General features: G+C 51.9%; 10 protein-coding genes across 10 annotated transcripts; 6 read left to right on the top strand and 4 right to left on the bottom strand.

Moving 5' to 3' along the window:
• Nucleotides 1–353: 353 nt before the first annotated feature.
• On the bottom strand, nt 354–2,129 carry ste7 (MAP kinase kinase Ste7; the record flags this gene model as incomplete). The annotated part of the gene is made up of 4 exons (XM_057126498.1): nt 354–986; nt 1,035–1,572; nt 1,620–1,777; nt 1,845–2,129. 4 exons carry the CDS (start codon nt 2,127–2,129, stop codon nt 354–356), a joined length of 1,614 nt encoding a protein of 537 aa, XP_056985388.1.
• A 773-nt stretch (nt 2,130–2,902) lies between these two features.
• On the top strand, nt 2,903–7,304 carry spt6 (chromatin-remodeling histone chaperone SPT6; the record flags this gene model as incomplete). Its single annotated transcript, XM_057126497.1, has 4 exons — nt 2,903–3,076; nt 3,131–3,298; nt 3,352–7,003; nt 7,054–7,304. 4 exons carry the CDS (start codon nt 2,903–2,905, stop codon nt 7,302–7,304), a joined length of 4,245 nt encoding a protein of 1,414 aa, XP_056985387.1.
• Nucleotides 7,305–7,848: 544 nt separating this feature from the next.
• On the top strand, nt 7,849–10,760 carry N7511_004071 (oxysterol-binding protein related protein OSH3; the record flags this gene model as incomplete). The annotated part of the gene is made up of 2 exons (XM_057126496.1): nt 7,849–7,884; nt 7,935–10,760. The coding sequence occupies 2 exons, from the start codon at nt 7,849–7,851 to the stop codon at nt 10,758–10,760; spliced, it is 2,862 nt and encodes a 953-aa protein (XP_056985386.1).
• A 554-nt stretch (nt 10,761–11,314) lies between these two features.
• Nucleotides 11,315–12,915, bottom strand: N7511_004070 (IFRD domain-containing protein; the record flags this gene model as incomplete). The annotated part of the gene is made up of 2 exons (XM_057126495.1): nt 11,315–12,563; nt 12,725–12,915. 2 exons carry the CDS (start codon nt 12,913–12,915, stop codon nt 11,315–11,317), a joined length of 1,440 nt encoding a protein of 479 aa, XP_056985385.1.
• Nucleotides 12,916–13,447: 532 nt separating this feature from the next.
• Nucleotides 13,448–14,714, bottom strand: N7511_004069 (exosome non-catalytic core subunit RRP4; the record flags this gene model as incomplete). The annotated part of the gene is made up of 2 exons (XM_057126494.1): nt 13,448–14,411; nt 14,503–14,714. 2 exons carry the CDS (start codon nt 14,712–14,714, stop codon nt 13,448–13,450), a joined length of 1,176 nt encoding a protein of 391 aa, XP_056985384.1.
• Nucleotides 14,715–14,997: 283 nt separating this feature from the next.
• N7511_004068 (uncharacterized protein) lies at nt 14,998–16,085 on the bottom strand (the record flags this gene model as incomplete). The annotated part of the gene is made up of 3 exons (XM_057126493.1): nt 14,998–15,781; nt 15,831–15,947; nt 16,003–16,085. The coding sequence occupies 3 exons, from the start codon at nt 16,083–16,085 to the stop codon at nt 14,998–15,000; spliced, it is 984 nt and encodes a 327-aa protein (XP_056985383.1).
• Nucleotides 16,086–16,293: 208 nt separating this feature from the next.
• N7511_004067 (putative RNA binding protein Rnp24) lies at nt 16,294–17,397 on the top strand (the record flags this gene model as incomplete). The annotated part of the gene is made up of 1 exon (XM_057126492.1): nt 16,294–17,397. One exon carries the CDS (start codon nt 16,294–16,296, stop codon nt 17,395–17,397), a length of 1,104 nt encoding a protein of 367 aa, XP_056985382.1.
• An 853-nt stretch (nt 17,398–18,250) lies between these two features.
• On the top strand, nt 18,251–20,199 carry N7511_004066 (uncharacterized protein; the record flags this gene model as incomplete). The annotated part of the gene is made up of 2 exons (XM_057126491.1): nt 18,251–18,852; nt 18,903–20,199. 2 exons carry the CDS (start codon nt 18,251–18,253, stop codon nt 20,197–20,199), a joined length of 1,899 nt encoding a protein of 632 aa, XP_056985381.1.
• A 1,773-nt stretch (nt 20,200–21,972) lies between these two features.
• Nucleotides 21,973–24,501, top strand: N7511_004065 (ZZ type zinc finger domain protein; the record flags this gene model as incomplete). Its single annotated transcript, XM_057126490.1, has 2 exons — nt 21,973–22,104; nt 22,273–24,501. The coding sequence occupies 2 exons, from the start codon at nt 21,973–21,975 to the stop codon at nt 24,499–24,501; spliced, it is 2,361 nt and encodes a 786-aa protein (XP_056985380.1).
• A 421-nt stretch (nt 24,502–24,922) lies between these two features.
• Nucleotides 24,923–26,379, top strand: N7511_004064 (serum paraoxonase/arylesterase family protein; the record flags this gene model as incomplete). Its single annotated transcript, XM_057126489.1, has 2 exons — nt 24,923–25,234; nt 25,366–26,379. The coding sequence occupies 2 exons, from the start codon at nt 24,923–24,925 to the stop codon at nt 26,377–26,379; spliced, it is 1,326 nt and encodes a 441-aa protein (XP_056985379.1).
• Between the last annotated feature and the right edge of the window lie 709 nt (nt 26,380–27,088).

The raw sequence follows: 27,088 nt of genomic DNA, 5'->3' as shown, positions 1-27,088 counted from the left end.
AAAAGGACCCAGCAAAATGTACCGACATGTGAAGAACGAGAGATATTCACCAGTGGATTGTGGTATTGATCAAAGGCTAGGCAGAACGAGGGGAGAGAAACAGATAAGAAAGAAATATGCAATGCGGCGTGGTGCGTCTTGTGTCTTCATGGTCTTGTTTTGTTTTGATTCATCAAGAAAGCGCCGAATACACAGACAGAAAGGGAAAAGAGAGGATCGACGTGCAGAATCCAGAGTCGATGAAGTGGAATGATGAGAAGCCAGACGAGATGGGGGTCACGATGGAGTTATGCAATCCCACCTTGTAAGATGGGTAGGAATCAACGAGAAAATATCATATTCCAGTCCATGGCCTAGCGATATGCGTCACGGCTTGGCTGGTTGCGCCAGGTCCCACCAGCTGAGACTGGCGGAGCGGGAGGTGCACCGTTCGGAGGAGCAGGGCGCAAAGGCAGTGTGGCTGCGTGAAGATTGGTGCGGGAGTTGGAGGAGGAAGTGTTCGAGCTTGCAGAGCGGGGGCTCATAAATGGGCGAGATGGTGCATCAATAGCTGACACCGGATCTCCTAGGTGCTGACGCATTGCCTGGCGGCCGGAACGGATGTCGCTGTCATCGTTTGTTTCCAGCGAAAGGTGCTCCAGAGATGGGGGTTGAGGAGACCGTGAAGAGACGTAGTGGCTGGACTGAGGCTGAGGGTAGTAGCGGGGATCATGCAGAGGCAGGTCGCTCGATGCTGGGTTCGTTGGGAAGGGAGACTGCTGGGGCGTACGAGATGGCTTGCTGATGGGTGGGGGTTTGGCACCCGTTCCTGATGAGGGCACCGGGGATGAGGCCGAGTTGGAAACTGGGGTCGAGGTTTCACGGAGAGATTTTGGTGCTGGAGGTCCCAGGTAGGACTTGCGGTCGTGTCGCTTCATCATGCTCATTGCCCATTCCTCGAGGTTGACGGGCGTGCGCTTGGCAGCCTGCAGGAATGCGTCCTTGTCCTGGAGGGAATCAGTTATAGTTCAGAATATAGACTCATATCAACGTACGTATAGTTCTCGTGGAGTTGGTCGCTCCTCAGACTTCTTCAGGAGACACTTGCCGACAAAGTCGTGCAGAATAGGTGGAAACGCATCACTCTTAGGCAGCTTTGGTGCTGTCTCGTGAACAATTTGCTGAAGGAGATCCAGAATACCCATTGGGCCAGCACTAGCACGGTTACCAGCTGCAGAGTCAGAGTGGTCGAATGGGAATTTTCCAACGGCCAACTCCATCACTGTCAGACCAACACTCCACACATCTGAACGGACCGTGTAGGCTCCTCCCTGAATACGTTCAGGGGCCATGTATGTCGATGTGCCGACAAAGGTATCAGCAATGGAGTTGACGGTCTCTGTAGCGACACCGAAGTCGCAAAGCTTGATATTACCGCGCGAGTTGACCAGAATGTTGGAGGGCTTGATATCACGATGCATGATACGGTGGACTTCATACAGGTACACCAGACCAGCCAGCACTGACTCGGTAATCTTTCCCAGCACATCCACCCGGACGGGACCGAAGTCCTTAGAAACGCGGTCGAGAGAGCTGTGTCTATTAGCAATGTTCACATATATTCCCCAGGGTCGACCTACCCGCAATCCATATATTCCATACACAGCACAATATCTCTCGCTTCATTCTGGAATGCACCGTAGAAGGTCACGATATTGGGACAGTTGCAGTCGTGCCCCACGCGCAGTTCTCGTAGAATTTGTTTCCTCACGTTCTCTTTGGCTTCGACGCGAATAATCTGATGTGTGGGAATGCGAAATCAGTATACCGGGTTGCCCAGCCGTCACAAACAAGGAATCCCATACCTTTCGGGCCATCACCACCTTGGTTGATGCGTGCATCACCTTGGACACCGTTCCGCCATTTCCAGCGCCAAGCTCCTTCAATGTGACCAGATCCTCGCTGCGAAGATCGAGACGAAACTCGAGACCGATTTCCAATGTATCTGTGCGGTTGACCTCCGAGTTCCCGAGTGCACCAGGGGCCTGCGCATCGCCATCGGAGTTGGCGGTGGCTTTAGGGGCTGCATTGAGAGCAAGACCCTTGACGTTCTTACGTTTCAACGTCCGGGCCTGGAAGGCGTCCGCCATGGCACTTTTATGGGTGCGCTGTAGCGCTGTAAACACGAGAAGAATAGAGAGAAAGATAACAAGCTTGGAAGTTCCCCCAAAGCCGATGGGATGTCAGAGGAAGCTAACCGCGGGGAAGCCGATATCACCTTCTTGGCGCTGATTGGGTCGCAAATCTATCACTCGGCGCCAAAAGGGTATCACTGTTGTAAGTTGAGCGGAATCACGTCGAGTTGCTCAGGGGAACAGGAAATGGGAATATCTTTTTTTTGTATCGGAACTACTGAGACTACTGAAACAACAGGTGTTCGGGGTGGGATCCACTAGGAGTTTTTGGGCTCAGATGGGAAGATTTACGACCAACACCTAGGACGAATGAGAGGACCAGAGAGAGATGTTGCTAAGAATAACAAAGAAAAGGAGCCCACAGAGAACATACTATCATCCTGTGAACATTCCAAGCTGTGATACTTCCGGGAGTCATGTGAGTGGTCAGCATGTGAGGCGCAACAAAGAAACACACGTGACACACTAGCCACACTACCTATACAGGACTAGTGTGACAAGCCACATAACCGGCCAATCACTGCGACCTGCGTCCTCCCTCGCCGATGGCCGCGATTCTTCCTCTGGTAACTGCTTCACTCGCTTTTCTCTCTTCCATCTCAACCCACCTTATCGAGCTCGGCGCTACCGGGTGTCGCAATAGCGCTATTGAACTGCGAATCTTTTACCCGCCGCCTGCTCAATCGGTTCTTGGTCCTGAGGAATAGGGATCGTCACCTCCGGGCAAGATGAGCCTCCGCGATATGATCGAGGGCGAAGCCCTCATGGACGATGATGAGAACGAGGAGGTTCCCGACGACTATGATGGGCAGGTCCGCGAGGGTGCCGGTACCTCCAATCACTACAATGATTCGAGCGAAGAGGACGACGAAGAAGAAGACGACGAGGAGGCTGCTCGCGCAGTAAGTTTGGCCTCGACTCGAAGCTTAATCTACTAACTAACATTCGTGTAATAGGTTCGTGAGGGCTTCATTGTCGATGAGGATGAGGAAATGGAGGAACGGCGCGCTCGCAGACAACACAAGAAACGTTCCCGCCCCCGTGAAGAAGAGCATCTGGATGATGAGGATCTGGAACTCATCGGTGAACATGTACCGGGACTTCAGCGGGGACCTGTTCAAGAGGTATGTGTGCGATATAGTCCGTGGTCGCAATTGCTAAATCTGGTCTGTTACAGTCTAAATTCAAACGTCTGAAGCGCGGCAAGGATCGCGATAGCCACCAACCTTCCCAAGGCATCGATGATATTTTCAACTCAGACGAAGAGGAGGAAGCACAGCAGTATGCCCGCCCGGGTCAGCGCCGCGGTCTGCGCGATGAGATGGACGATTTCATCGAGGAGGACACATTTTCTGACGATGAAGCCCAACGAGAACGGGACGACCTGGAAGTTGCGCCTGCTTCTCGTGTGAACAAAACCGGCCTTTTGCCGACTGATATCTCTGGTCTGGACGAGAATGCACTTGAGGATATGCGCGCTGCGTTTGGTGACGGCACTGAGTATGACTTTGCACTGCAAATGGAAGACCAGGAGGACGAAGAAAAAGAAACCGAGGAACGTCATCTAGACTTGAAGGATGTCTTTGAACCGTCCGAGCTTGCCGAACGCATGTTGACAGAGGACGACAACCAAATCCGTCTCCTCGATGAACCTGAACGACACCAGGTCGCTCGCAAACCATACCGACATGTGACGTTGACCGAGGATCAATTCCGCGAGGAAGCGCTTTGGATTTCTAACTTGATGTTGCTCAAGAAACGTCTGGATGAAGAACTTATAGAGCCCTTCCAGCGCTCTGTCGCCAAGATGCTGGAGTTCTTAATCACAGATGATTGGGAGGTTCCATTTATTTTCCAGCACCGCAAGGACTACATGATTCACGCCATCAAGGAGATGGATCATGGTGCCGATCCTGCTGATGAGTCTGCTCAATACAGCCTCCGTGCTGAAAAACTTCTTAACATGACCGATCTATGGGATATCTTCGATGCCGATCTCAAATTCCGTGCCTTGGTCGACAAGCGCAATACGATTCAAAAATCCTACCATAGTTTACAGAGTCTGTTCAATGTGAATGACTCTAACGTGGAAGATCTACTGACTGCAGCCATTACCATGGAAGAGCTTCAAGATGTGCAGGACTATATTCATTTCCAATATTCTTCACAGCTCCGTGATTTGGCACAAGTGAATGGCGAGACCAATGGAGAAACACAGCGTCGCAAAGCCACCGGAAAATCCTTCTTTGAGCGAGTCCGCAATGGCAAGGCTTATGGTCTGGTGAAGGCCTTCGGCGTCACAGCCGATGCCTTTGCTACAAACGCTTCTAAGGAAGGACGCCGGCAATACACCGAAGACCCCAGCGAACAGCCTGAGGAGTTGGCCGATCAATTTGTCGACAACGACTTTTCCAGTAGCTCTCACGTTCTCAAGGCCGCTAAATCCATGTTTGCCGAAGAGCTGGCCCTCAGCCCCAAGATGCGCAAGGTCATGCGCCGAGCATACTACATGAACGGTCTGATCGATTGTTTCCGCACAGAAAAGGGTCTACGCCGCATCGATGAGCATCACCCTTATGCGGAATTTAAATACCTACGCAATCAACAGATCCCCGATATTGCCCGTCGCCCCGAGATGTTCTTGCGCATGCTGAAGGCCGAGGAAGAAGGCCTTGTTGATGTCAAGGTTCGATTCGAGAACTTTGATCAATTCCGTTCACGGTTGTACGCCGATATTGAGTCGGACAACTACAGTGAGCTTGCTGACGCGTGGAACCGTGTTCGCCGCGATGCATTGGACTTGGCTCTCAGCAAACTTGAGAAATTGATCAACCGCAGTGTCAAAGAACACATTCGACAAGAATGTGAAAACTCCGTCGCCAGGGAGTGTCGTGAGGCTTTCTCCCAGCGTCTGGATCAGGCTCCCTACAAACCCAAGGGCATGGTGCTGGGCACAGTGCCCCGTGTTCTTACGCTGTCTACTGGATCTGGACAGGTTGGCCGTGATCCCATTCATTGGGCCTACACAGAAGAGGATGGTCGCGTGCTCGAGAACGGCAAGTTTGTTGACCTCTCGGTAGGCGACCAGAGCCGTGGTATTGCAGACGGTGATGGTGTCGCTGACTTTATGAGAGTGGTCAATCGCCGCCACCCGGATGTCATTGGAGTTTCAGGCATGACACCAGACACTCGCCGTCTTTACAAGCTCGTGTCTGAGATTGTTGAACTCAAAGACGTGCGCAGTGCTACCTACACAAATGAGGATGACGAAGAAATCAGTGACCCCTTAGACGTGGTCATCGTTAATGACGAGGTTGCTCGATTGTATCACAACAGCCCTCGTGCCAGAAGCGATAATCCTGGCTTCGGACCTCTAACCCACTACTGTGTGGCTCTTGCCCGTTACCTCCAAAGCCCACTTAAGGAATATGCTTCTCTGGGCCGTGATATTGTTTCCATTCAATTCAAACCTGGCCAGCAGCTTGTATCTCAAGACCTAATCCTCAAGCAGCTCGAGTCTGCTTTGGTGGATATGGTCAACCTGGTTGGTGTTGATCTCAACGAAGCAGTGGCCGACACAGCAACAGCCAATCTTTTGCCATATGTTTGCGGCCTCGGCCCTCGAAAGGCCGCTCATTTGCTTAAGATTGTTAACATGAACGGTGGCGTCGTTAACAACCGCGTCGAATTGCTTGGTGTCAATGCACAATACCCGGCCATGGGAGTCAAGGTCTGGAACAACTGCGCCAGTTTTGTCTATATCGACTATGAGAACGCCGACCCAGATGCCGACCCGTTGGATAACACTCGTGTGCACCCCGAAGACTACGACATTGCTCGCAAAATGGCCGCTGATGCCCTTGAATTGGACGAAGAAGATATCAAGGCCGAGACTGATGAGAACGGTACTGGGGCTATTATGCGAAAACTGTTCCGGGAAGAAGCACAGGATCGTGTCAACGATTTGATTCTGGAGGAGTACGCCGAGCAGCTTGAGAGAAACCTGAACCAGCGCAAGCGTGCTACTCTTGAGACAATTCGAGCGGAGTTGCAAAGTCCATACGAAGAATTGCGCAAGATGTTTGTCTTCCTTGGCACTGATGACATCTTTACCATGCTTACTGGTGAGACGCCTGACTCACTCACTCCTGGGATGGTTGTCCCAATTGCAATCAAGCGTGTGTTCGATGATCACATCGAGGCTAAGCTGGACTGTGGAGTTGATGTCCTTGTCTCCGAGACTGATCTTGGTGTTCCCGAACTCATCCCTGTTCGCAATGTCTACTCTGTTCACCAAGCTGTCCAAGCAAAGATAACTTACCTGAATCGCAAGACTTTCTCGTGCAATGCGTCTTTGCGCGAGGACCAGGTCAGCCACCCAGCTCGCCGCAACCAGGAACACGGCAACGGCGATTGGGATGAACTGCAAGAACGTAATGACAAACAGTCACTACAAGAAAAGACGGAGCGTAGCATCCAGGCCATGCGTGTTATCAAGCACCCGCTTTTCCACCCTTTCAACTCTACCCAGGCCGAGGAGTTCCTTGGCGCTCAGACCCTTGGCGATGTTGTGATCCGCCCGTCCTCCCGGGGCCACGACCATCTTGCAGTCACCTGGAAGGTGGCCGCAGGTGTCTACCAACACATTGACGTGCTTGAATTGGACAAGGAGAATGAGTTCTCCGTTGGCCGTGTTCTCAAGGTCGGCGGTCGGTACACCTACAGCGATCTCGATGAATTGATTGTCAACCATGTCAAGGCGATGGCCAAAAAGGTGGATGAGATGGTGCACCACGAGAAATTCAAGTCAGGCAGCAAGACTGAGACGGGTATGTTCCCTGTTCACACCCTCCTTTCGTCACTCACTAACCTTTTGCAGACCAATGGCTCGAGACCTATACCAAGGCTAACCCCCGCCGCTCGACGTATGCCTTCTGCATCAATGCCAAGTACCCAGGCTATTTTTTCCTTTGTTTCAAGGCAGGCGAACACGCTCGACTTCAGAATTGGCCGGTCAAGGTGATCCCACAAGGCTACGAACTACAGAAGAACCCTTACCCCGATATGCAGGCTCTGTGCAACGGCTTCAAGCTGATGTTCCAGAACATGAGCAAGGGAAACCGGAGATGAGTCTTTTTGTGTTGCCTGTACAGTGTACTATTGTATTTTCTCGCCATCTTTTGAAACCTTCCAGGCCAAAAAAAGGGGACTCCCACCTCAGAATTGGGCATTGCATGGACTTTCTCTTTAATTTGATACACCTATGGATTGGGAGGGCATTGGGCGTGCATGTAACCATTATTTCCTCAATGAACAACCTTGATTTTCATGTTTTGTATCATGTTTCTCGTGCTTTAGTGTAGAATACCCCAGACTGTGGCGTAAGGACACTAGGATCTACTTCCCACGTGAACCCACCAGTGTGCAGCCTCGGTTTCAACATGTTTCTTGTTTTTTTCCCCGGTCAAATCTCCGATCTCAGTAATGTGAAAGCTTCAAGCCTTGTATAGAACCTTCATTATCTTGTTTCCAAGTCTTCAAGTCTGCAAGTTCTCAAGTCAATCGTGTGGCTGGAAACTAACAAGGCTCGGCATCGAAGCCACCTTCAGCCCGCACCTCCGGACCGCGACGGCTGTACACATCGCTGAGGCTCTTTCAACCCTTCTGCGCAATCATGGCGGCCATGGAGGAGCTGGAAATTCACAGCAAGGTATGAAAGATGGCTTGCAGAATCTCCCAATCTTGCTAATTTCGTGATAGTCTTACTTTGTTCGCTGGATTAACGTCAACGCCAACCACACCATCTCGTGGAGCATTCAACCGCACAAGAAGTCCGTCAACTTCGGCATCTTCAAACACCCAGGCCAGACATCCTCACTGGGCTCTGTCCTTCCGGCCTCTGACTCCCAGAGCACCGATTCAACCGAGAACCTCCCCGCAACCGCCGCAAATCCCAGCCGCAACCAACAATCCGCTGTTATTGACAAGCTGACCGGCATTGGGCTCAAACAGATCAAATGGACTGGCAAATGCGAGGCAGACAAGATCACCCAGGGAACATACGATGTGCCCAATAGTGAGAGCGGCAACTACGCGCTCGTCTTTGACAATACCTTCTCTAAACAAATCTCCAAGACCCTGACACTTGTCCTTCTCACCTACCCGACGGGCCAGCCCCCGCACAGCTCTGTCTCCAATACACTTCCGCGCTCGCAAACTGGTGCATCGACCGACTCGCTGCCACAGCCTAAGACCCGCCGCCGCGGAAACAGCCGCGCCACACTCAACGGACAACAAGAGTTATCAAACGCGAGTGTGCACACGGGACTGCTGCAGAAGCGACGAAGAAAGCGCCACCAGGGCTGGGCACGTCGCTTCTTTTCTTTGGATTTTGCTTCCTGCACCCTGTCATACTATCATGACCGTAACTCGGCCGCCTTGCGAGGCGCGATCCCCCTCTCGCTAGCGGCCGTCGCGACCAACGAGAAATCGCGTGAGATATCCATCGACTCTGGCACCGAGATCTGGCATCTTCGTGCTAGTGATGAGCAAGGCTTTATTGCCTGGAAGCATGCTCTGGAGAGAGCTTCTTCTAAAGATGCTCAGAAAGCTAGCAATGCCAGCTTGGCTGCCCCCCCAGAGTTGCGTCTGCATGCACCAACGCATCCTGACCCAGCAGAGGAACGCGAATGGACCCGTGTTGAGAGTTTGGTCAGCCATATTTCTGGATCTCGGGATGCTGTGCGTCGCTTGGCTAAAGATACGGATCCCAAATATATGACTTCGCCTGTCCCGGCTGCTGGTGTTGACCGACCCAAGTCTCGTGGTCGGTCGCCCAGTCCCCAGCCTAGCTCTCATGATGCAACTCCCAGTGATGAGCCTAGACGCCCTTTTTGGAAACGCAAGACAAGTGGGCAGTCGCATGCTAGTGGTCGGCGTCCAAATGCTGTGACATCTAACTCTAGTTCCTCGCAGCTTGTCGTACCTCCTACAGATGGGAAGGGAAGGCCTGCTAGTATCCATAGTCATACAGATCAGATGGACGATATCCACGATAATCTGATGGCTGTACTGCGGGATCTTGATACTGCTGTTTCGGAATTCTCTACGTTGATTGCTGAGAGCAAAGAGCGACGGCACCCGCCTCGGCTGTCCATCATTCCACGGCGAAGTATGGAGTCGGATATCTCGCAAGAGTTCTTTGATGCAACGGATGGAGGTGGTGACCGATCTCCCCTCTTGACCATCCAAGACAGCGACGATGAATGCCCCGAGGAAGACCGACCTGCACCTCCAGCCGAGGAAGTCGAAGACGATGCTCCATCCGACAGTGATGGTGAATCCGACACTCGACAGGAGAGCAGCAGTGGTCTCTTCCCGATCAAGCCCAAGTCCCTGATCCCGCTCCCTCTGGACCCCATAAAGCGTCGCGCCAACATCCTCGCTCCAACGGTCATGCCACCAAGCTTGATCGGCTTCCTGCGCAAGAATGTCGGCAAGGATCTATCAACTATCTCCATGCCAGTCTCCGCCAACGAGCCCATGTCCCTCCTACAACGCGCAGCAGAGATCCTCGAATACTCCTCTCTCCTCGACAAAGCAAGCCAATCATCAGACGCAACCGAGCGCCTAATGTACGTCACGGCCTTCGCCCTCTCCTCTATCTCAAGCAACCGCGTCCGCGAACGCTCAATCCGCAAACCTTTCAACCCAATGCTAGGCGAGACATACGAGCTCGTCCGTGAAGACCGCGGCTTCCGCTTCATAGCAGAGAAAGTCTCGCACCGCCCCGTCCAACTCGCCTACCAAGCCGACAGCAAAGAATGGTCCCTCAGCCAGTCCCCACTCCCTAGCCAGAAATTCTGGGGTAAATCCGCCGAAATCACAACCGAAGGCCGCGTCCGCGTCACCCTCCACGCAACAGGCGACCGCTACAGCTGGACCCCGGCAACATCCTTCCTGCGCAACATCATCGCAGGCGAGAAATACGTCGAGCCCGTCGGCGAACTGGCCGTTATGAATGAATCCTCTGGCCACCGCACTATCTCGACCTTCAAGGCTGGCGGTATGTTCTCTGGCCGCAGCGAGGAGGTCTCCACCCGCACCGTCGACGCCCATAATAAACCCCTCCCGCTTGGTCTGTCGGGTACATGGCCTTCCTCGTTGACACTGACCCGCGATGGAAACCCTACTGGTAATACCGTCTGGACTGCCGGCACCCTGGTTCCATCTGCGCCTAAGCACTACGGATTGACATCCTTCGCGGCCGCGCTGAATGAGATCACTACGATTGAGGAGGGTCATCTTCCTGCCACGGACTCTCGTCTCCGTCCTGATCAGCGGGCTTTGGAGGATGGGGATCTGGATCGTGCGGAGGAGGTCAAGGTGCAGCTTGAAGAGGGTCAGCGTGCACGTAGACGTGAGATGGAGGATGCCGGTGAGGCTTGGGTTCCGCGCTGGTTTACGCGGATTGGGGGTGAGGGTGAGTCGGATGAGGCCTCTTGGAGGTTGAAGGGTGGGAAGGATGGGTATTGGGAGGAGAGAGCTAAGGGCAGCTGGACAAATGTTGTGCCTGTTTTTGAATAGACTAGATTTGGTCTTTTTTTTTGTGGTTGTTTGGGATCCTCACGCTGATGAGAGTCATGGTCATGGTGAATGAATGTTTCGTGGTTCTATAGTATACTCTTTGCGTGCAAATTCGTTGATCTTCACTCTGAGGTTGGGATTGGGCAGGACCTTCTGCACTTATAGAGATGAATCATGACTTTTTTTGGTGTCTTTTAGTATATACTCTACGGTTGTAGCTGTTCGTCATTGGGAATTATAATGGGCAAAAGCAAATTGAATATCATTGAAGTATGCACAAGTTCAAGCGTTGACGTTGGAGCGTCGAAAAATATCAAGTCAAGTCATGCTTGAATAAGAAAACAATGCAATAATAGCAACAAAACAAGGAAAATAATAGAATATGACTCAAAGGAGAAGAACAAGAACAAGGACAACAACAAAGGGAGCCGTAGCACGCAAAGACTATGAAGCGGTTTTCAAACAAAAAAATACTGTCTGTGCAAAGTGAAAATCATTCCACCCAGAGTATAACCATAACAGTCGTAGTATCGACCCAGGTATCCCATTTTTATTTACTCATCGTCGTCATCTGAATGCTGAGCAGCCCAGCGGCGCGAGTTACGCTGCTTAGCGGCCTTTCGCGCACCCTGACGATCATTCGATCCAGAGCCCTGCTCTGGCATACGCATCATAACAGGGAGACTGTCGAGAACAGCTCGGTTACCCTGGAAATAGTGCTCAGCAAAGCCACCCTGGAGAACGCGACGCAAAGCAGTCAATCGAATCCATTTCCACCAGCGGTCGATGCTCATGATGCCATGGCGGCCGATCTTGACGGTGAGAGTGCTGCCGTAGTGGCGGTTGGTGTCTTGATCGATGGCTGTGTTGTAGCGTGGCCCACGACGTGGGTTTTCGACGGTCGTTAAAATCGAGGCGAAATTGCTGTGCAGGGACTTTTTGTCGCGCTTGCTGATGCGCTTGTGATGGATTGTGGCCAGGTTTTGAAGTTGGCTTTCCAACTCGGGAGTGTTATGGTAAGCGTTGTAGCGCTTCACTAGCTTCGGGCCGGGAGTATTGTCTTCTTCCTGATCGTCGCTTTCTTCCGAGTCACCGCTTTCCTCATCATCATCGTCCTCTTGAGGGGTGTAGCTCTTTTCGTAGAGAAGGGCAATATTCTCGCCAGCTGCGATCTGGACGTTGGAGTCGGCGCTATCAAGCTGATCCATAAAGATTTGAACAGCCTCTTCGCTCTCGCTTTCATAGTCATCAATCTCGGTTGCGAGGAATCCCCATTGTTGGATTGCAGCAGTCACAACAGTGGGGTCGTCGGTGGCTTCGATAGATTGACCATCAGAGGCAATGATGTCCAGGAGGAAGGTCATCTGTTCAAGAATGCCACCATCACCAGCGCCTCCGAAAATAGTACTTGCGCCTAGAGCGTGGATAGCAGCTGTCTTGACAACAGGAGAAGTAGCATCTCGGATGGTGCGAGTGAGCAAAGGCTCAGCATTCTCGAAAATGGTGTTGTCAAATGCTGATAGAGCGAGCAGTTCAATCGCACGCAGAGCAAGGGTTGCTTCACGCGTACTGACTTCAGTGCGAACGCTGCGAGCGAACGCAGCTAGAAGATCAGGGACAGCGCCATTGAGTTCTTCCACTGTGTAGTGGTATTTAGTCAAACGGTTGAAAGCCTGCAAGGCCTCCTCGCGGCCTTGAACACTGCTGCGCTTCCGGTCGAGGATTTCTTGAATGCGATCACCGAGCTCCTGCTCCCAGTCGGGGTTTTCTGTCTCGGGGTTCTCATCGTCGAGAGAGCCAATACTGTTCCGTACTTAGTTAGCGCCGTTGCTTGCAAAAGTTCCCGACATCATTGGTAGTGACATCATCCCGCCACGGGAGTGGGGGCATGTGAATATAGCTTGGAATGCACACACAAAAAAAGTGCGCGGGGGAAGGGTAGAGAGAAACAGGGGGGATCGTACCTCATAGCAGTGTCGTCAGATGTAAATCCAGAGTCTTCTTCGTCCGAGGGTTGTCTGCTAGCATTTCGAGAACCCTGGCGAGAGGTCTGCTTAGAGCCAGCACGAGAACCGTTGCGGGATGCTTCACGGGAGGCTGCTTTGCGTGAGACAGTCTTGCCGCTCTCAAAGATTTGGCGACGAAGATCAGGCATGTTGGAGATAGTCAAGAAATAGGTGTTTGAAGAAAAGTCCTCGGAGGCCGAGGTGTAGATGTGAAGTCGAAGTAATCGATAAGCCGATAAGAAAAAAGAAGTGCGCGTTAACCTATAGGAACCGGGCAGTAATCAAGTGAGAAGGAGATGATTAAAGTAATGGGCATGATCTCAAGAAGGGTCGAGTATGAAGAAAAGAGAAAGGAAGAGAGTTCAACGGAGACTCCCCTTCTTAAGGCGCCCGTGACTGAGTATGTAATCGATGAGCATTGGAGAACTCTCTATAGATTCCACCAATGGAAAAGTGATACTATTTCCGTTTGTTATTCAGAGATTTTCTACTGTTCTTATTGACTGAAACTGACATTCCACTTTGGCTGCCTAAGCACATTATCAAATGCAGCTCTGTGGTTGGTCGACTAGATGATCGTGGGCCATTGATATCATATGGAGAAGACGCTCGAAGGCCCGCGTACAATGTGAACAATTGCCTATTCCCTTTTTGATTGTTTGGGTATCATTATCATACTTTCTATTGTTGCGCAACCACCAGCTCAATGATTCGTCGTGCCTTGACACCCTCTAGGTACTCACGACCTTCTTGGCGCCATTCATCCTCCTCATCCTCGTCATCTCCAACCTCCAGATCCACCTGTTGACTGGCTTCGTAGGCACTCTTGACTGTGTCTTCGTCCACACGAACACTGTTCTGTACCAAAACCCGAATGCACTGTGTCAACCGCGCAATTTCGCGGCGGGTCTGTGGTGAGATATCGTCGTTCTGGCTAGAGTAGATCGAGCTCGAGACCATCTCTTCCATGCGAGTGATAGCAACACTATCCGTGGTCGAAGATGCAGCGTCCGTACCTTCAACATGCTTGTAAATGTAAATGTACCCGTTGACACCAAGAATAATATCCACTTCGCCGCCACCGTTGGAACAGGTGATAGTAAACATTTGTCGTCGTGACCGCACCACGCCACCGGTAGCAGAGCCTCCAGGCGCGCTAAGAGCGCTACCTGCAACAGGCCCAGCTCCATGACCACCCTTCGTACTGGAGCCGGATGCTCCACCACCTCCGGTTCCTGTCACGGCAAGGAAGATACCGTTGCGCAGCTTTCCGTACTTCACAGATCTGGTATGTAGTGAGGCAGAGCCATCTTGATGCACACTCTGCACTTCGGCCATCACAAGATCGCCCTCGCTGAAGAATGTGCGGATCTGAAGTTCATCGGCAGTAGTTCGGCGGCGCAGAATTCCACCGGGCAAGTTGATTGCGGACAGAGGGAGCTGAGCGAGTAGTGGTGCAGCAATATCTACCTTCCACCGCCGCGATTGCACTTCGACAATGCGACCAACGACCAAATCTCCAATCTCGGGGGTGTAGCGGGCGCGCATAGGCTGTACGGAGAGTAGCTTATTCGTTTTCTGGACTGTACCAGCGACAGTGGCAATGATGGATGTTGAGAGCGGGTTCATGAACGTGCCGTGACCTCTACAGATTGTTAGTGTTGCTCTCCGGGAAAAAAAAGTTGAGGTTTGAACCCCGCAGGTCACGAAGTCTTGATTTCCTGTAAAATACGAACCTCATCCATTGCGGATCATCTGTGACCACTTCTCCTGGTGTGACAATTCCTGTGCCGATCTTGGACTCTCCTTGTACGTGGGATCGCTTGTTGGGCAGAGAGACGCCGCCCATTTCAACATCTTCATCAGAGTCCACTGACATAGAGTCATCGGATTCAGCTTGGTAAGGACCGAGGTCCTCTACCACGGGAGGTAGAATGGTAATTGGCATTGCGAAATATGGTGATTCTGTATCTCAGAATGTGAGTGGAGTGTCGGAGACAAGCTCTGAGAAGAAAAGATGGTCACATGACTACTCCACCTTACATCTACAGTAGCTTTGCTTTTGATAGTTCGTTGGAGTAAAAGATAGAAGAATGAATTATTGTTTAATTCTTTCCGTTATGATTGGTATGCCTCAATATTTTTAAATGCAAATGGTCCTTACCAAGCCAGTAAAATCAAACCCAACGCCCATAGTAATACACATTGATCCCATTCCGCAGCGCCGACTCTCAGGGTTTCTTGGCAGCTTTGTTAGGAGTCGAAGTGGGCTCTTCTTTCTTCTTTTTGGATCGGCTACTGCCACCCTTGGGTCGATATCCCGTGTCTTCGTCACGCTTGCGCTTGTTCTTGGGAGTAGGTGCATCAATCCCATCTTCGTCATAGATATCCTCATCTTTGCGTTGAGCTGGTGCGCGCTTGGAAGCACGCTGGTTAGAAGGACGCGAGGCGGACTTTTCGGAGGCGGCCTCATTATCCTGCAGTGCCTGTGGTTGGTTGCGTCGTAGCCAATTGTAGACCGACGCGGTGTTCCGAATGGAGGCGTCGCGCTCACGCTCTGCAAGTGTGGGACGATCTGGAATGCGCGCAAGCTGCTGGGCAGCTGCCTCATCTCCGAGTTTCGCGTCCAAGGCCAAATAGTACTCAGTTTCGTGATCGGGAGCAAAGTAACCGAGCTTGCGGTCGGTAGAGTCGCTTACAGCCTTGAGGGCGTCTGCATTAAGTTGATGGGACTTGGACAATGTGCTGTAGTGGTTGGCTGGGGCAAATGCTTTGTTCCGTTTGATGCTTTCTTCGACGCTACGGTAAGCATCCGCATTGATCCTGCCCTCGGCCAAAGCAGCCTTGGCTTCCTTCCATGTTGTCTTGGCCAGTGTTGCATCGTTGACCAAAGGCGCAATTTCCTGCTCGGGATTTGGCAGCGAAGGAGGGTCGTCCGGCAGGCTCAGTTCGAATCGCACATCAGGTGGAATATGAAGACTTTCATTGAACTCGAGAAGAACCTCGAGCAGTTGACTGGAATGGATGGTTAATAACAGCTCATACAGACCTGTGGAGTACCTACTCGTTTTGTTCCTTGATGCGATTAGACAAATCCTCGATGCGCAGCCCCTCTTTGATCAAGTGATCATTATCGCGAGTTCCGAATTCGAACTTGACCTTGAGCTTGGCGTATTTTTTCCTGTAGAGACAGGTCAGCTTCATACCCAGGGCCTGGTTTGCTTAGGATCACGTACTTGAACGACCGAACCGACTTCTTAGCTGGAGCCGGTGCATCCGGTAGGGTTTCCATGACTGGCTGGGCTTGGTTTGGCTCCATTGTGAAGAGTAAACGGGGTAAAAGAGAGATGAGATGGTGAAGGGGATGTTCACCCTGCGATGCCAAGACACGGAGTGCGGACTGCGTGGGAGGCGGTTCCGGACCGCCGTAAAAAATTTAATTATCGCCGATCTGATTTCCTGCACTCTCGTGGTCTGAGAGTACTGACTTTGAGGTGAATTTTGGGTCACTTTGCGGTTAGTTCACAATGTCTGAAGTCACTGATCCCAGTCTGAAGAAGCGCAAGCTGCAGGAAGGTCCTGAGCTTGAAATTGATGTGTCTGCACCAGAGCCACCCTCGAAGAAGGCTTTGCGTAGAGCAAAGAAGGGCAAGAGTGATGCAACTGATGGTGAAGAGGCCAAGGCCAAGTCTGAACCCAAGGCCGATAAAGAAAGTACCCAGGACAAGCGTTCCGAGTATGGCGTGTGGATTGGAAACCTGTCTTTCAATGTGACCAAAGACGATCTGCGCCGATTCTTTACCGACGATACCTCCATTGAAGACGCTACCATCACTCGCATTCACCTTCCTAAGGGTCCTGAAAAGTTCGGGCGCTCTCAGAACAGAGGCTTCGCTTATGTCGACTTCACCAGCAAGAAGGCTTTGCAGGAGGCGATTGGCCTCAGCGAGCAGCTTATGACCGGCCGCCGCGTACTTATCAAGGACGCAAAGAGCTATGAAGGCCGCCCTGCTAAGTCTGAGACCCAAGGAACCGGCGCGGATGCCTCCAAGTCGGGCCACCCTCCTTCCAAGCGACTGTTCGTCGGCAACCTCAGTTTCGATGTGACCAAGGAAAACCTCGAAGAAAACTTCTCTCGCTGCGGAACGGTCACCAACGTGCACATGGCAACTTTCCAGGACACAGGAAAATGCAAGGGATATGCGTGGGTGGAGTTTGAAGAGCTCGCCGCCGCTGAAGCAGCGGTGAGAGGATTCACACTCATCAAGGAGGAAGACGAGGAATCAGACTCATCTTCCGAGAGCGAGAGCGACGCTGCCACTGAGAAGAAGTCTAAGAAGACAAGGAAGCCCAGGATGCGCAGAGTGTGGGTCAACCAGCTCATGGGCCGCCGCATGAGAATGGAGTTTGCAGAGGATGCCTCTACACGATACAAGAAGCGCTTTGGAAAGGACGCCGAGAAGAAGGATGGACCCGCTATCACAGAAGTTGACGGCGAATCACGAGAGAAGCCCCGACACCAGAAGAAGAGACGTCCTTCTATCGACGAGTCTCGTTATTCCAAGGAGACCGTGCAAAAGCTCAGCGGTGCCATTGTCGAAGCCCAAGGTCAAAAGACTACATTCGACTAGATCTCATGTTTTGCGGTGGATGATTTGCGATCTTTTTTTTCCTTCTCGATGTATGACCATTTGAACCAGGTCTTTCCACATGTTGTATACTCTATTCTTACCGGATATCTAAAAGTCTGATCCCTGTCCATGATCTGCTATTTGTACCCTGCATTCTGAGCTGGCCTTGATTTCACCTCTTTATTGTATGCCTTATGATTCAACAGCCGCATCACCCCTAACGGTAGACGTTGGAGATCTTATCAAGTGGTGGCACAGTTTGTAGATGCGCGGAGAAGAGGCAGATATACTTCCGGATCCGCATATCACAACGTCCAACCCGCATAGAAATTAACTTCGAGTCTGACATACGCTGTCAAAGAAACGCACCATCAGGGCACTAGTATCGGTCTAGAGGAGACTCGGCATCGAAATGGAACTAAAAAATAAGTAAACAAATTCTAGACCCATTCTTGGCAGAACCAGCCTCACCGCCTGGGCTAGGCCCGATCAGGCCTGACGTCTCTCGCGATGTCATGCCCTTCTTCATCGACTCTCTGTGCTTCTCACTCTTGGGCTGCTCCTTCTTACCCCTTGCTCTTCTCTTTTTCTTCTTTTTCTTCTCTTATTCATACCGGTACATCTTGTTGCACAAGGTGTTCATTTCATTTCTTTAACTTGATCTAATTTGTTGTTTTGTTTCATTTCCATTTACCTGGGTATCGTTTCCTTGCTCAGCCCGGGTTGGCCCTCACCCAGACCCGTTCTCTTTTCTTCAGCCGGCACCCGTCCCGATCACCTGGTCTCGAGGTAAATCTTTACCAGCAGGGAACATTTGAACCATCTCAACATCCACTATCCCTTGTATTCCAGCATGGCTCCTGCTCGACGTCATATCGGGACTAGCCGCAGAAAGAGACGGGACGATGATGGCGAAGATGAGGGCTCAATGGCTGGAGATCTGGGGGAGGACTCTCTGAGTGAAGGCTCGGCCGACAGTCACCAAGAGGATGAAGATGCAGATGCAGAGGGTAGTGAGGAAAGCGAGGGAGAGGTGGCCCCGTCAGTCAACGGCAAACAAGTCAACGGTCGTCGGGACAAGTCGACGCGGCACAAGTCTACATCACCCGAGAAGCGAGGGCCCAAGACAACGGTTTCGGATACTGAGGCGATGATGAACGGACTGAAGGTTTCAGATGCTGCTAATGATGCTGATGTCAACTTCGATCAACCAGAGGAGAGAACGCCCTCTGCTCCTCCCACCGAACCGAAGCGAGATCACTTGGCTGCAAGGAAGCGTCGCGAGAATGACAAGTATGTGAAGGAGCGTGACCAAAACCCGGCTTTTGTCCCCACTCGAGGCAGCTTCTTCCTTCACGACAAACGATCCGCCGAAGCGGGCACTAACGGTCACCGGCCTTTCAACAAGAGCAAGTCCCGTCCATATGGTCTGATCGTGGACGGAAACTCTCGCAGGTATGTAATTTTCTACGCAAGGGTAGTGAAGCACTAACTAACGGACCTAGGCCTTCAAAGTCCGATGCCAGTGGAGGGCAGTGGGCACACGACCTCCACGACACCGTGGCAGACGATCGACCTGCTGCTGCGCCGAAACGACCAACGCCGTCCGTGGGACAACCTGTGCCTACCGCCCCGAGATCCACACCGCCGAACCGATCATTCTCGAGCACAACGTTGGTTGGAAATGTGCCGGTGGTTGTCTCCTTGCCTGGAATGGCCAACCCCGTCCAATTTGTGACTGAGAAGAGGCTCCACACTCGACTGCCTCAGCATCGGCCTCCCTTGAGACGCGATAAGCCGGTCCGAATCTCTCTTCCCAATCAGGCTCCACGGTACATCTTCCCCTCAGTGGAGCGCTCGTTCATCTTCATCCCTCGCGCATTGCGGCCGAACCAGAGCTACCGTGGTCGCGGTCGTGGTGGTGGGTTCTACGGTGGGCGTCGTCCAAGCTATTATCCAACCTCATCGTACACTCCGAGTTTGGTGAGCCGTCGGTCTTCACTGGGTCAGGATGGGTGGCCGTCGCCAGCAGGATCCACCTACTCCAGACCCATGATCCCCACTGAGCCCAAACCCATTGTTCGCATGCCCCCGCCAAGTCGCCCACCTATGGGGCTCCCACCTTTTGGGGCTCTCCCTGCTGGACCCATGGCCATGCCACTCCCTCACCCCGCATATCGGGAAAGCCGCCCCGCTCCGATCCCGATGCATCAACCCCGTCCCCAAAAGACGGTCTCTGTGGCTGACATTGAGAGTCCGGCTACTTTCCCATTCCCATTAAATCCCCCTCAGCCACAGCAAGAACAGCCCTTCCACCACCAGGTTCCTGTCATGCACCCCGACGGTGGAGGCCCACCTAGCCAACCCTCTGCCACCCCACTCTCCCAGATCCCGGAGCGAGCGATCCACGCTGCGCCTTTTCAGCCCTACACATACCAACAACCTGGTTTCTACCCCCCGAGCTATCCTCCGGGTGGAGGCATGTACTACCCGACCTCGGGCCCCGACTATTACACTGGACCGGTAGGGCCCGGTGCATCTGTGCCGAGTTTCCCGGGACAGCAAGCGCCCTACTCAGCAGGCGAGCAGTCATCTCAACCTGGAACCGTTGCCCATGAATCCAACGGTACTGTCTACTTCTACGATGCCAATCAGATGTACCCTGGATCAGGCTACAATGGACCGGCACCACCGGGACCCGGATCTGGACCTGGTGGTGTGGTTGGCATGGGTGGGATGATGACGCCCCCTGGTACTACTTTCTACTACCCGCAGCAACAGTCCGGGTACTACGGTCAATGATCGACGATATCAATTTCCTTTTGACTCCAGCTTCACTTCGGATTTGGTTTTCCTTTCTTCACACCTTTTGCATTTATTTTCTCATTTTTGTGAATCTCTTGATCAACAGGGGTCCTCAATTTTCATTTCTTTCTGCTCTCTCTCATTTCTTCTTTTTCTTTTTCGTCTTCCAGCCACATTCATTAGCATGACTTTGTTTTTTTTCTATCCTAATCTTTCTGGTTTTCATGGTATTTGCGACATGACTCATTGGGGCCCTTGTTAGATCTGGATTATTGATGCATTTAAGCGTTTCCCTCTTCATGTCTCCCACTCCTCACAGTACCCTCACGGTACGATCACGCTAGGCTCCAACACTTGGTCTAGCCTCCTGCCCAATCGGGATACCCAATCTCATTCTTCACCTATAACTTCATTTTTTTTTTTTCTAAATGTTGTTCAACCTCGGCTTTTTGACAATAAAAGTAATTGCAAAGTCATGTATACTGGGTCTTGTGTTCACCATTGTTAGCTGTCATCTGTCACCCGATGTAGAGTGATGTAGAACATAGCTTCCATTGGTTTGAGATTGTGCTGGGAGGGTCGCATTAGTGCTGTTTTGTATGGTCCCATTAGAGTCGACAGCCCACACTGTGGTAGTCGGCAAGGGCGGATTCTCATCACAGTATGACCCGACCGAAACCGTGAAGTGCCATTGCTGTCATACCATGCAATTTGAGCCCAGAATCGACAACAGAGCGAGCCAGGCAGATTGGCACAGCAACCTTGCAGCGTACTCGGACCAAGGGATCGAACAGGTATCGATGATATTGTGGTTGCCTGGGTTTGATAGAAGCTCTATTCTGAAAGAAAATCCTTGCTTGTGTTTGAGTGGCTTGTTGGAGTGGCAACTCTCCTGGTCTCCCCTGTCTCCCCTGGTCGATCGTAGGCATCTCAATACAAGTCGAGGCTATGCACTTCCTTATCTATCGCATTTCAGTCAAGCCTTCGCCCAATGGGCCAGGCATTTCCAGGCCGAATGCACCCCCCTATTTTTAGGGTGCAGAGTGACGTCCGGTTGCCAATGGGCTGGGCTTGGACGGGGTGATACTTCCGGGGAATATACCGGGGTGAAGATGTGCATCTTGAGGAGGAAGTACTCCGTACACAGCCCCCTCTGTCGGGGATAATCCAGTCGATATTTTGGACTCACGTCTACTGGGTCGAAAGTGGGCAAATGCCGTTTATAGATCCCGTTGAGGATCTTCCCACTGTCGATCGACATGAGGTATTCCCAGGTTTCCCGTAGTTCGCCAGTTCGCCAGTTCCCCCTCATCTCTTCCCCACAGACATGATGTGCATGAATCTAGCCCTCCACCTCCATCATCTGTCGTCCTCCAATCGGGCGAATCAATCCCGGTCAGCAATCGGTTTCCATGACCTCATGCAGTGATGTGTCCTGTTTCCCATGACACGAGTCGCAGTAATTTGGAACCCCCGGCTTTGACGCCATATTAGGTAATCGCCTCCTCACCGCCTCACCGCCCTCTGGAGGCAGCTGACCGTCTCTCTCCGCTTTTTCCCTTCAATTCGATGCTTGTACAACTACTCCTCTTCTGCTTTCTATCTTCATCTCCATCTTCTTCTTTTTCTTCCTTTTGCATCAACGTATTCCCCCCTATTTCCTCATTAGTGACTTGTCACTGTCTGTCTCCCTCTCTCTAGCCACTATTGTCTTATCTCCACTAGTGCCCTTTGGTCATCCACCCTTGGATAGAGAGGGAGCTTCACATCATGGCCACTCCATCCTCTCCATCGAATCCGGGCCTGGACCAGCTGGTTACCGTCAAGGTTCTCTATAACGACAGTAACCGTCGCTTCAAACTCCCGCTGAAGGAGCTCAAGGCTCAGGTGTTCCCTCAAACGGTATGTCTCCACTCTAGCTCTGACCGGACTTCTACTCCGACTCCATCCTTATCACCGATCCTCATTTCAAGCAAGCCCGAACACATCTACCTCCCACTCCTATCATGATTCAATAACAAAACACATCATCTGGCAAGATAAGGGAATGAACTGATGTTTTTGGACTAGCTCCGAACCCTCCTCGGCGTTCCGGCGGATGTCAACGTCATTCTTGAACGCTATTCCGACAGTGCTGGCTCCTACATTCGCCTGGACTGTGACAACATCGCAGTTTACAAACAACTCTATCGAGCTGCCAAGGCAAAGTCTAAGCTCAGAATTAAGGTCACAAAGGTCACTGTCCCCAGTCCCACCGTCACAGAGCCCGAGATGTCCTCGGAGCCCTCGGCCCCGGCCGAAGAGCCCTCTGTGTTAGAGCAGCCTCGAAACAGCTTCCTAGACACTGTCCTGACTCCGGCCTATCAGGAGGCTCACATCAAGAGTGTTGTTCTTCTCAACACAAGTCAACCTCCCAAGGAGCTTCCTATTGGTCAGCCTCGTTTGCGCAACTTCGAGTTGGATGAAGAGAAGCACCACTTCCCTCTTGTCTCTCACAACTCCGTAAATGGAATGTTTTGCATCGACTGCAACAACTGTGGTCGCTCTATTGCAAACGAGCACTACCACTGTAGTATTTGTGAGAACGGCGACTACGACATGTGCCCACGCTGTGTCACAGACGGAGCCTCCTGCAACGGCGATGGTCACTGGCTGATCAAGAGATTCGTTCAGGATGGCGTTGTTACTAACAGCACCACCGAGACTATTGCTCCTCGCCCTCAGTTTCCAGCCAAGTCTGAGGTGATTACCAAGCCTCACGTCCCCCTGAAGACTGAGCTTGTCCAGACCCAGCCTCTACCCGAAACTATCCCTGAGCCGGTTCTCAAGTTGGATGTAAAGCCTGTGGACTCCTTGGATGCTGCAGTCCAGGGCGAAGAGAAGCCCATGTGCAATGGCTGCTGTCGTGAGGCTGATGGCAGCTATCTTGTCCGCTGCAACGACTGCGAAGACTACGACTTGTGCCTTCGTTGTCTTCTTAGGAACAAGCATGGTCACCATCCTGGCCACACCTTCCACCTTGGCTCTGACCGCAACTTCTCCTTGAAAGATCTGATCACTTCTCGCTGTCTTCCTGGTCGTCAATTCCGCCACGCCGCTGTCTGCGACGGTTGTGATAAGCGCATTGTTGGCGTTCGTCACAAGTGCTTGGCTTGCCCCGACTGGGACTTCTGCCCTGAGTGCATTGCTACAGCACCTGAGAACCACCCTGGCCACCGCTTCGTCAAGGTTTATGATGCTATTGGTGAGGCTCCTCGTGAACACGAAATCCACTATGGCATCTTCTGCGATGGTCCTTTGTGCAAGAACAAGCCTGCCCAAAGCTACATCAGCGGGGTTCGCTACAAGTGTGCTGTCTGTGATGACTGCGACTTCTGTGCCAGTTGCGAATCTCTCCCAACTGACCACCACAACCGCACTCACCCACTGGTCAAGTTTAAGACCCCTGTCCGCAGCGTAACTGTGAGCACCCTGGGTGATGACGGCTCCAAGGGAGCACTTGCCCTCGGCGATCGTTGCCAAAGCCACCGTTGGGAAAACACTGCCGTTGATGAGCAGGAGCCTGTTGAAGTGGCTGCCAAATCCGTGGAGATGCCCAAGCCCTTCAAGCCCGAGGCCGAAGCTGCCTCCATTACACAAGATTATAATGCAGAGTTCCTCAAGGATACTATTGAGGATGGCACAACTATGAAGCCAGGCAATGTCTTCTCACAGACTTGGACTCTGGTCAACAACGGCCATGCCGCATGGCCCGTTGGCTGTGACGTACGCTACGTTGGCGGAGACGCCATGTTCGATGTCGACACCACCCACCCCTCCGACACCATGTCCCTCTACTCGGCACAACAGAGCAACAAGCTGTTCGCCCCTGTGGAGCCCGGTCAATCGGCCGAGTTCACTGTGAACCTTCGCGCCCCCGAGCGGGAGTGCAAGGTCACTTCTTACTGGCGGTTGAAGCTCCCCAACGGCATGGCTGTTGGTCACAGCCTGTGGTGTGAGATCCAGGTGCAGGAGCCTGTTTCCGCCGTGACCGAGGAATCTCCGGTGTCCGAGATTGGCGGAAGTGGCATGATCTTCCCCAAGCTCGAGAAGGAATCCCCCGAGTCCAGCACCATTCAAGAGGCCCCTGCTCCCCAGGCTCCCAGTCTCTCTAACTCCTCCGAAGCTGATGTGGAGGATGTTGAAAGCCTGGCTCTTGACGATGTCAGCACCGACGCTGGCTTCCTGACCGACGAGGAATACGACGTCCTCGACGCCAGCGACCAAGAGTTCTTGGAGGCCCAGGAGTCTGCGCACTAGGACAATTTGCGGAGGACAATATTTGAAAACAGTATCACGACACGTTATGGAATCGGGAATTTGCACAAGTGCAATCACTTTTTATTTGGATTAAATTTTTTCTTTCTTTTCGGATTTGCACCTAGTCACTCCACTCATGACTAGCTCATTAATGATGTTTTGGTTGGAAACGAAGCAAACCTCACAAAAACATGTATCATTTTCCATTTTCATAGGATAGTTGCCATATTCAATTGCTTCAATTGCTTCCTTCTTGTTCCTCTCTCCACTTCCCCCCCCCACGGTCCGATGATCCTTTCTCCATTCTTTCTGATACACACCAGTCGACCCGAGGCTCGATTATTAATTCTCCAACCTCCCCTCAGGTACCCGGAGTGTACTCACTTTTCTTTCAATCCGAGTCCTCTCTCTCCAATCCAAAATGGCCCTCCTCAAATCCCTCTCCTTAGCAACCCTCTTCGCCCTCCTCTCCCTCCTCTCAGGCCCAATCCTCCACATAGTCCGCATCGGAGGCGTCTTCCACACCCCCAACCCCACAATCCTCTCCAAAGACCAAGGCCCAATCTATATCGACGACACCGTCCATTGCGAAGATGTCCACCACTATAAGCCTGCCAATCTCCTCTTCACGGCCTGTGAGGATACTAAGAGTACGCGCTTTGCTTGGTTCCCGCCCTTGGGGCATCTGATTCCTGCTACTACCAGTGGCTCTATTCATATTGTCGATCCCGTGGTGAGTTGTTGCTCTTTTTTTACCTTGTCTTTTTCACATACATGCTCAATCATGTCTGTGTCTGTGTCTGTGTCTGTGTCTGTATTTGTTTGTGGTTTTGTGTCTGTCCAATCTAACCATCATGATTATAGACTATGAAATCGACTCGCTTGCAATTTACCAATTTCAAGGGTCCGTTCGTGACGCATGGCATTGACGTCATACAAGACTCGAAGTATGAACATGAACATGCAGATACAGATGCAGTCTATATCTTCGCAGTCAACCATCTCCCCAACCCGGCTTATTTCAACTCAAATGCAAATGGAAATGAAAATGAAAATGCAACATCAACCCCACCAGGCACGCACAAAGCAGCCTCGCAAATCGAACTCTTCCACCATGTCCTGGGCTCAGGCACAGTCCAGCACGTCCGCTCCATCCAGCACCCGCTCATTGAAACGCCGAATGACATCTACGCCGAGTCCGAGACGTCGATTTATGTCACGAATGATCATTTCTATCGCGAGGGTGTGATGCGTCATATTGAGGATGTGTGGCCTTCGGCGAAGTGGTCGAGTATTATCCATGTGAGACTTTCTGCTGCTGATTTGACTTCCAATGTGGAGAGTAAGGTTGAGGCCGAGGTTGCTTCGACTGGGTTGTGGAATAATAATGGTCTTGGACATGGTCGGACGGCCGATGAGATGATTATTTCTAGTGCGATTGGCGGGGAATTGTTCTTGTCCAAGGTGGACTCGAGTGCGGAGTTGAATGGCTCCGTTTCGGTCGGGGAGTCGGTTTCTTTTGGCACTGTCACGGATAATCCTAGTTATTATGTTGATCCGTATGCGACGGCGGACGATGATGTGAGTGGGGTGGTGGTGGCGGGCATTTCCAAGGCCATTCAGCTGCCTGTCACTGCTAAGGATCCTGAGGGGGTGGATCCTGTGCAGGTTTGGTATGCTCGTCCTGCTCGGATTGGATCTGGATCGGGGGGATGGGAGAAGAAGCTTTTGTTTGAGGATGATGGGTTGAGGATTCGGACGGCTAGTGCTGCGGTTCTTGTTCCTGTTGAGCCTACTGGGGATGGAGTCAAGAGAGCTTGGCTGTTTGTTACTGGGTTTATGTCGGAGAGGATGGTTGCGGTACAGGTTGAATTGTAAAGTACAGTGGATTGATAGTCTACGCAGAGGACAGGACTGGAGATGGACAGAAAAGAAGATCAACACAGATTCCCACAGATCCCACAGAAGTAATAGTACTCTCAGTATTTCCTGCAATTGCTTGCGGGACCAAAGTCCAGACAACGGCTCTTTGGATTCATCACCGAGTACAGTAAAAGCCCACACAGTCACCACCCACGAGATTATCAGAGAGCAAAGCTGTCGCCTCAACAGAACGTCCTGGCTTCAAATGCACTGAAAATGTCCCATGAGAGAATGTGAGCGCCGGATCCCAGGCACCCACAACAGAGAGGAAAGAGTAGAAGAATCATGAAGGGACGCACGAGGCTAACCATGAGAACCCAACCAACCTCCGGACCCCCGATCTCTGCCCGTTGCATAGAACATGCCAGACAGAAAGCAAGCGTCTGAACTCAGTCTTCGCCATTTGGCAGAAGTGAACACGGGATATGAACGCAAGATCCATCACACTGCCATAACAGACCCGGGGTTCAAGTTATTGACCTACCCCCCATGAGAACATGAAGTTGCATTTCTTTTGGTACCGTCGCCACTTAGCCGCGGCTCTGGGTCCTCAGTCCCGGGCCCTGAGGATGTCGTTGATCGCGCAGTAAAAACTGCAGACGTGATCCCAGACTAAGCGTTGCAAACCGCAGACTCTCCCCCATGCCCACAGCCCGTAGCCCAC

The sequence above is a fragment of the Penicillium nucicola genome, assembly GCF_028828085.1.
Source record: "Penicillium nucicola strain IBT 29836 chromosome Unknown utg000003l, whole genome shotgun sequence".
NCBI classification, from domain to species: Eukaryota; Fungi; Ascomycota; class Eurotiomycetes; order Eurotiales; family Aspergillaceae; genus Penicillium; species Penicillium nucicola.
Note: the sequence above shows the minus strand (reverse complement) of the source record. Positions and strands in the feature narration are given on the sequence as shown.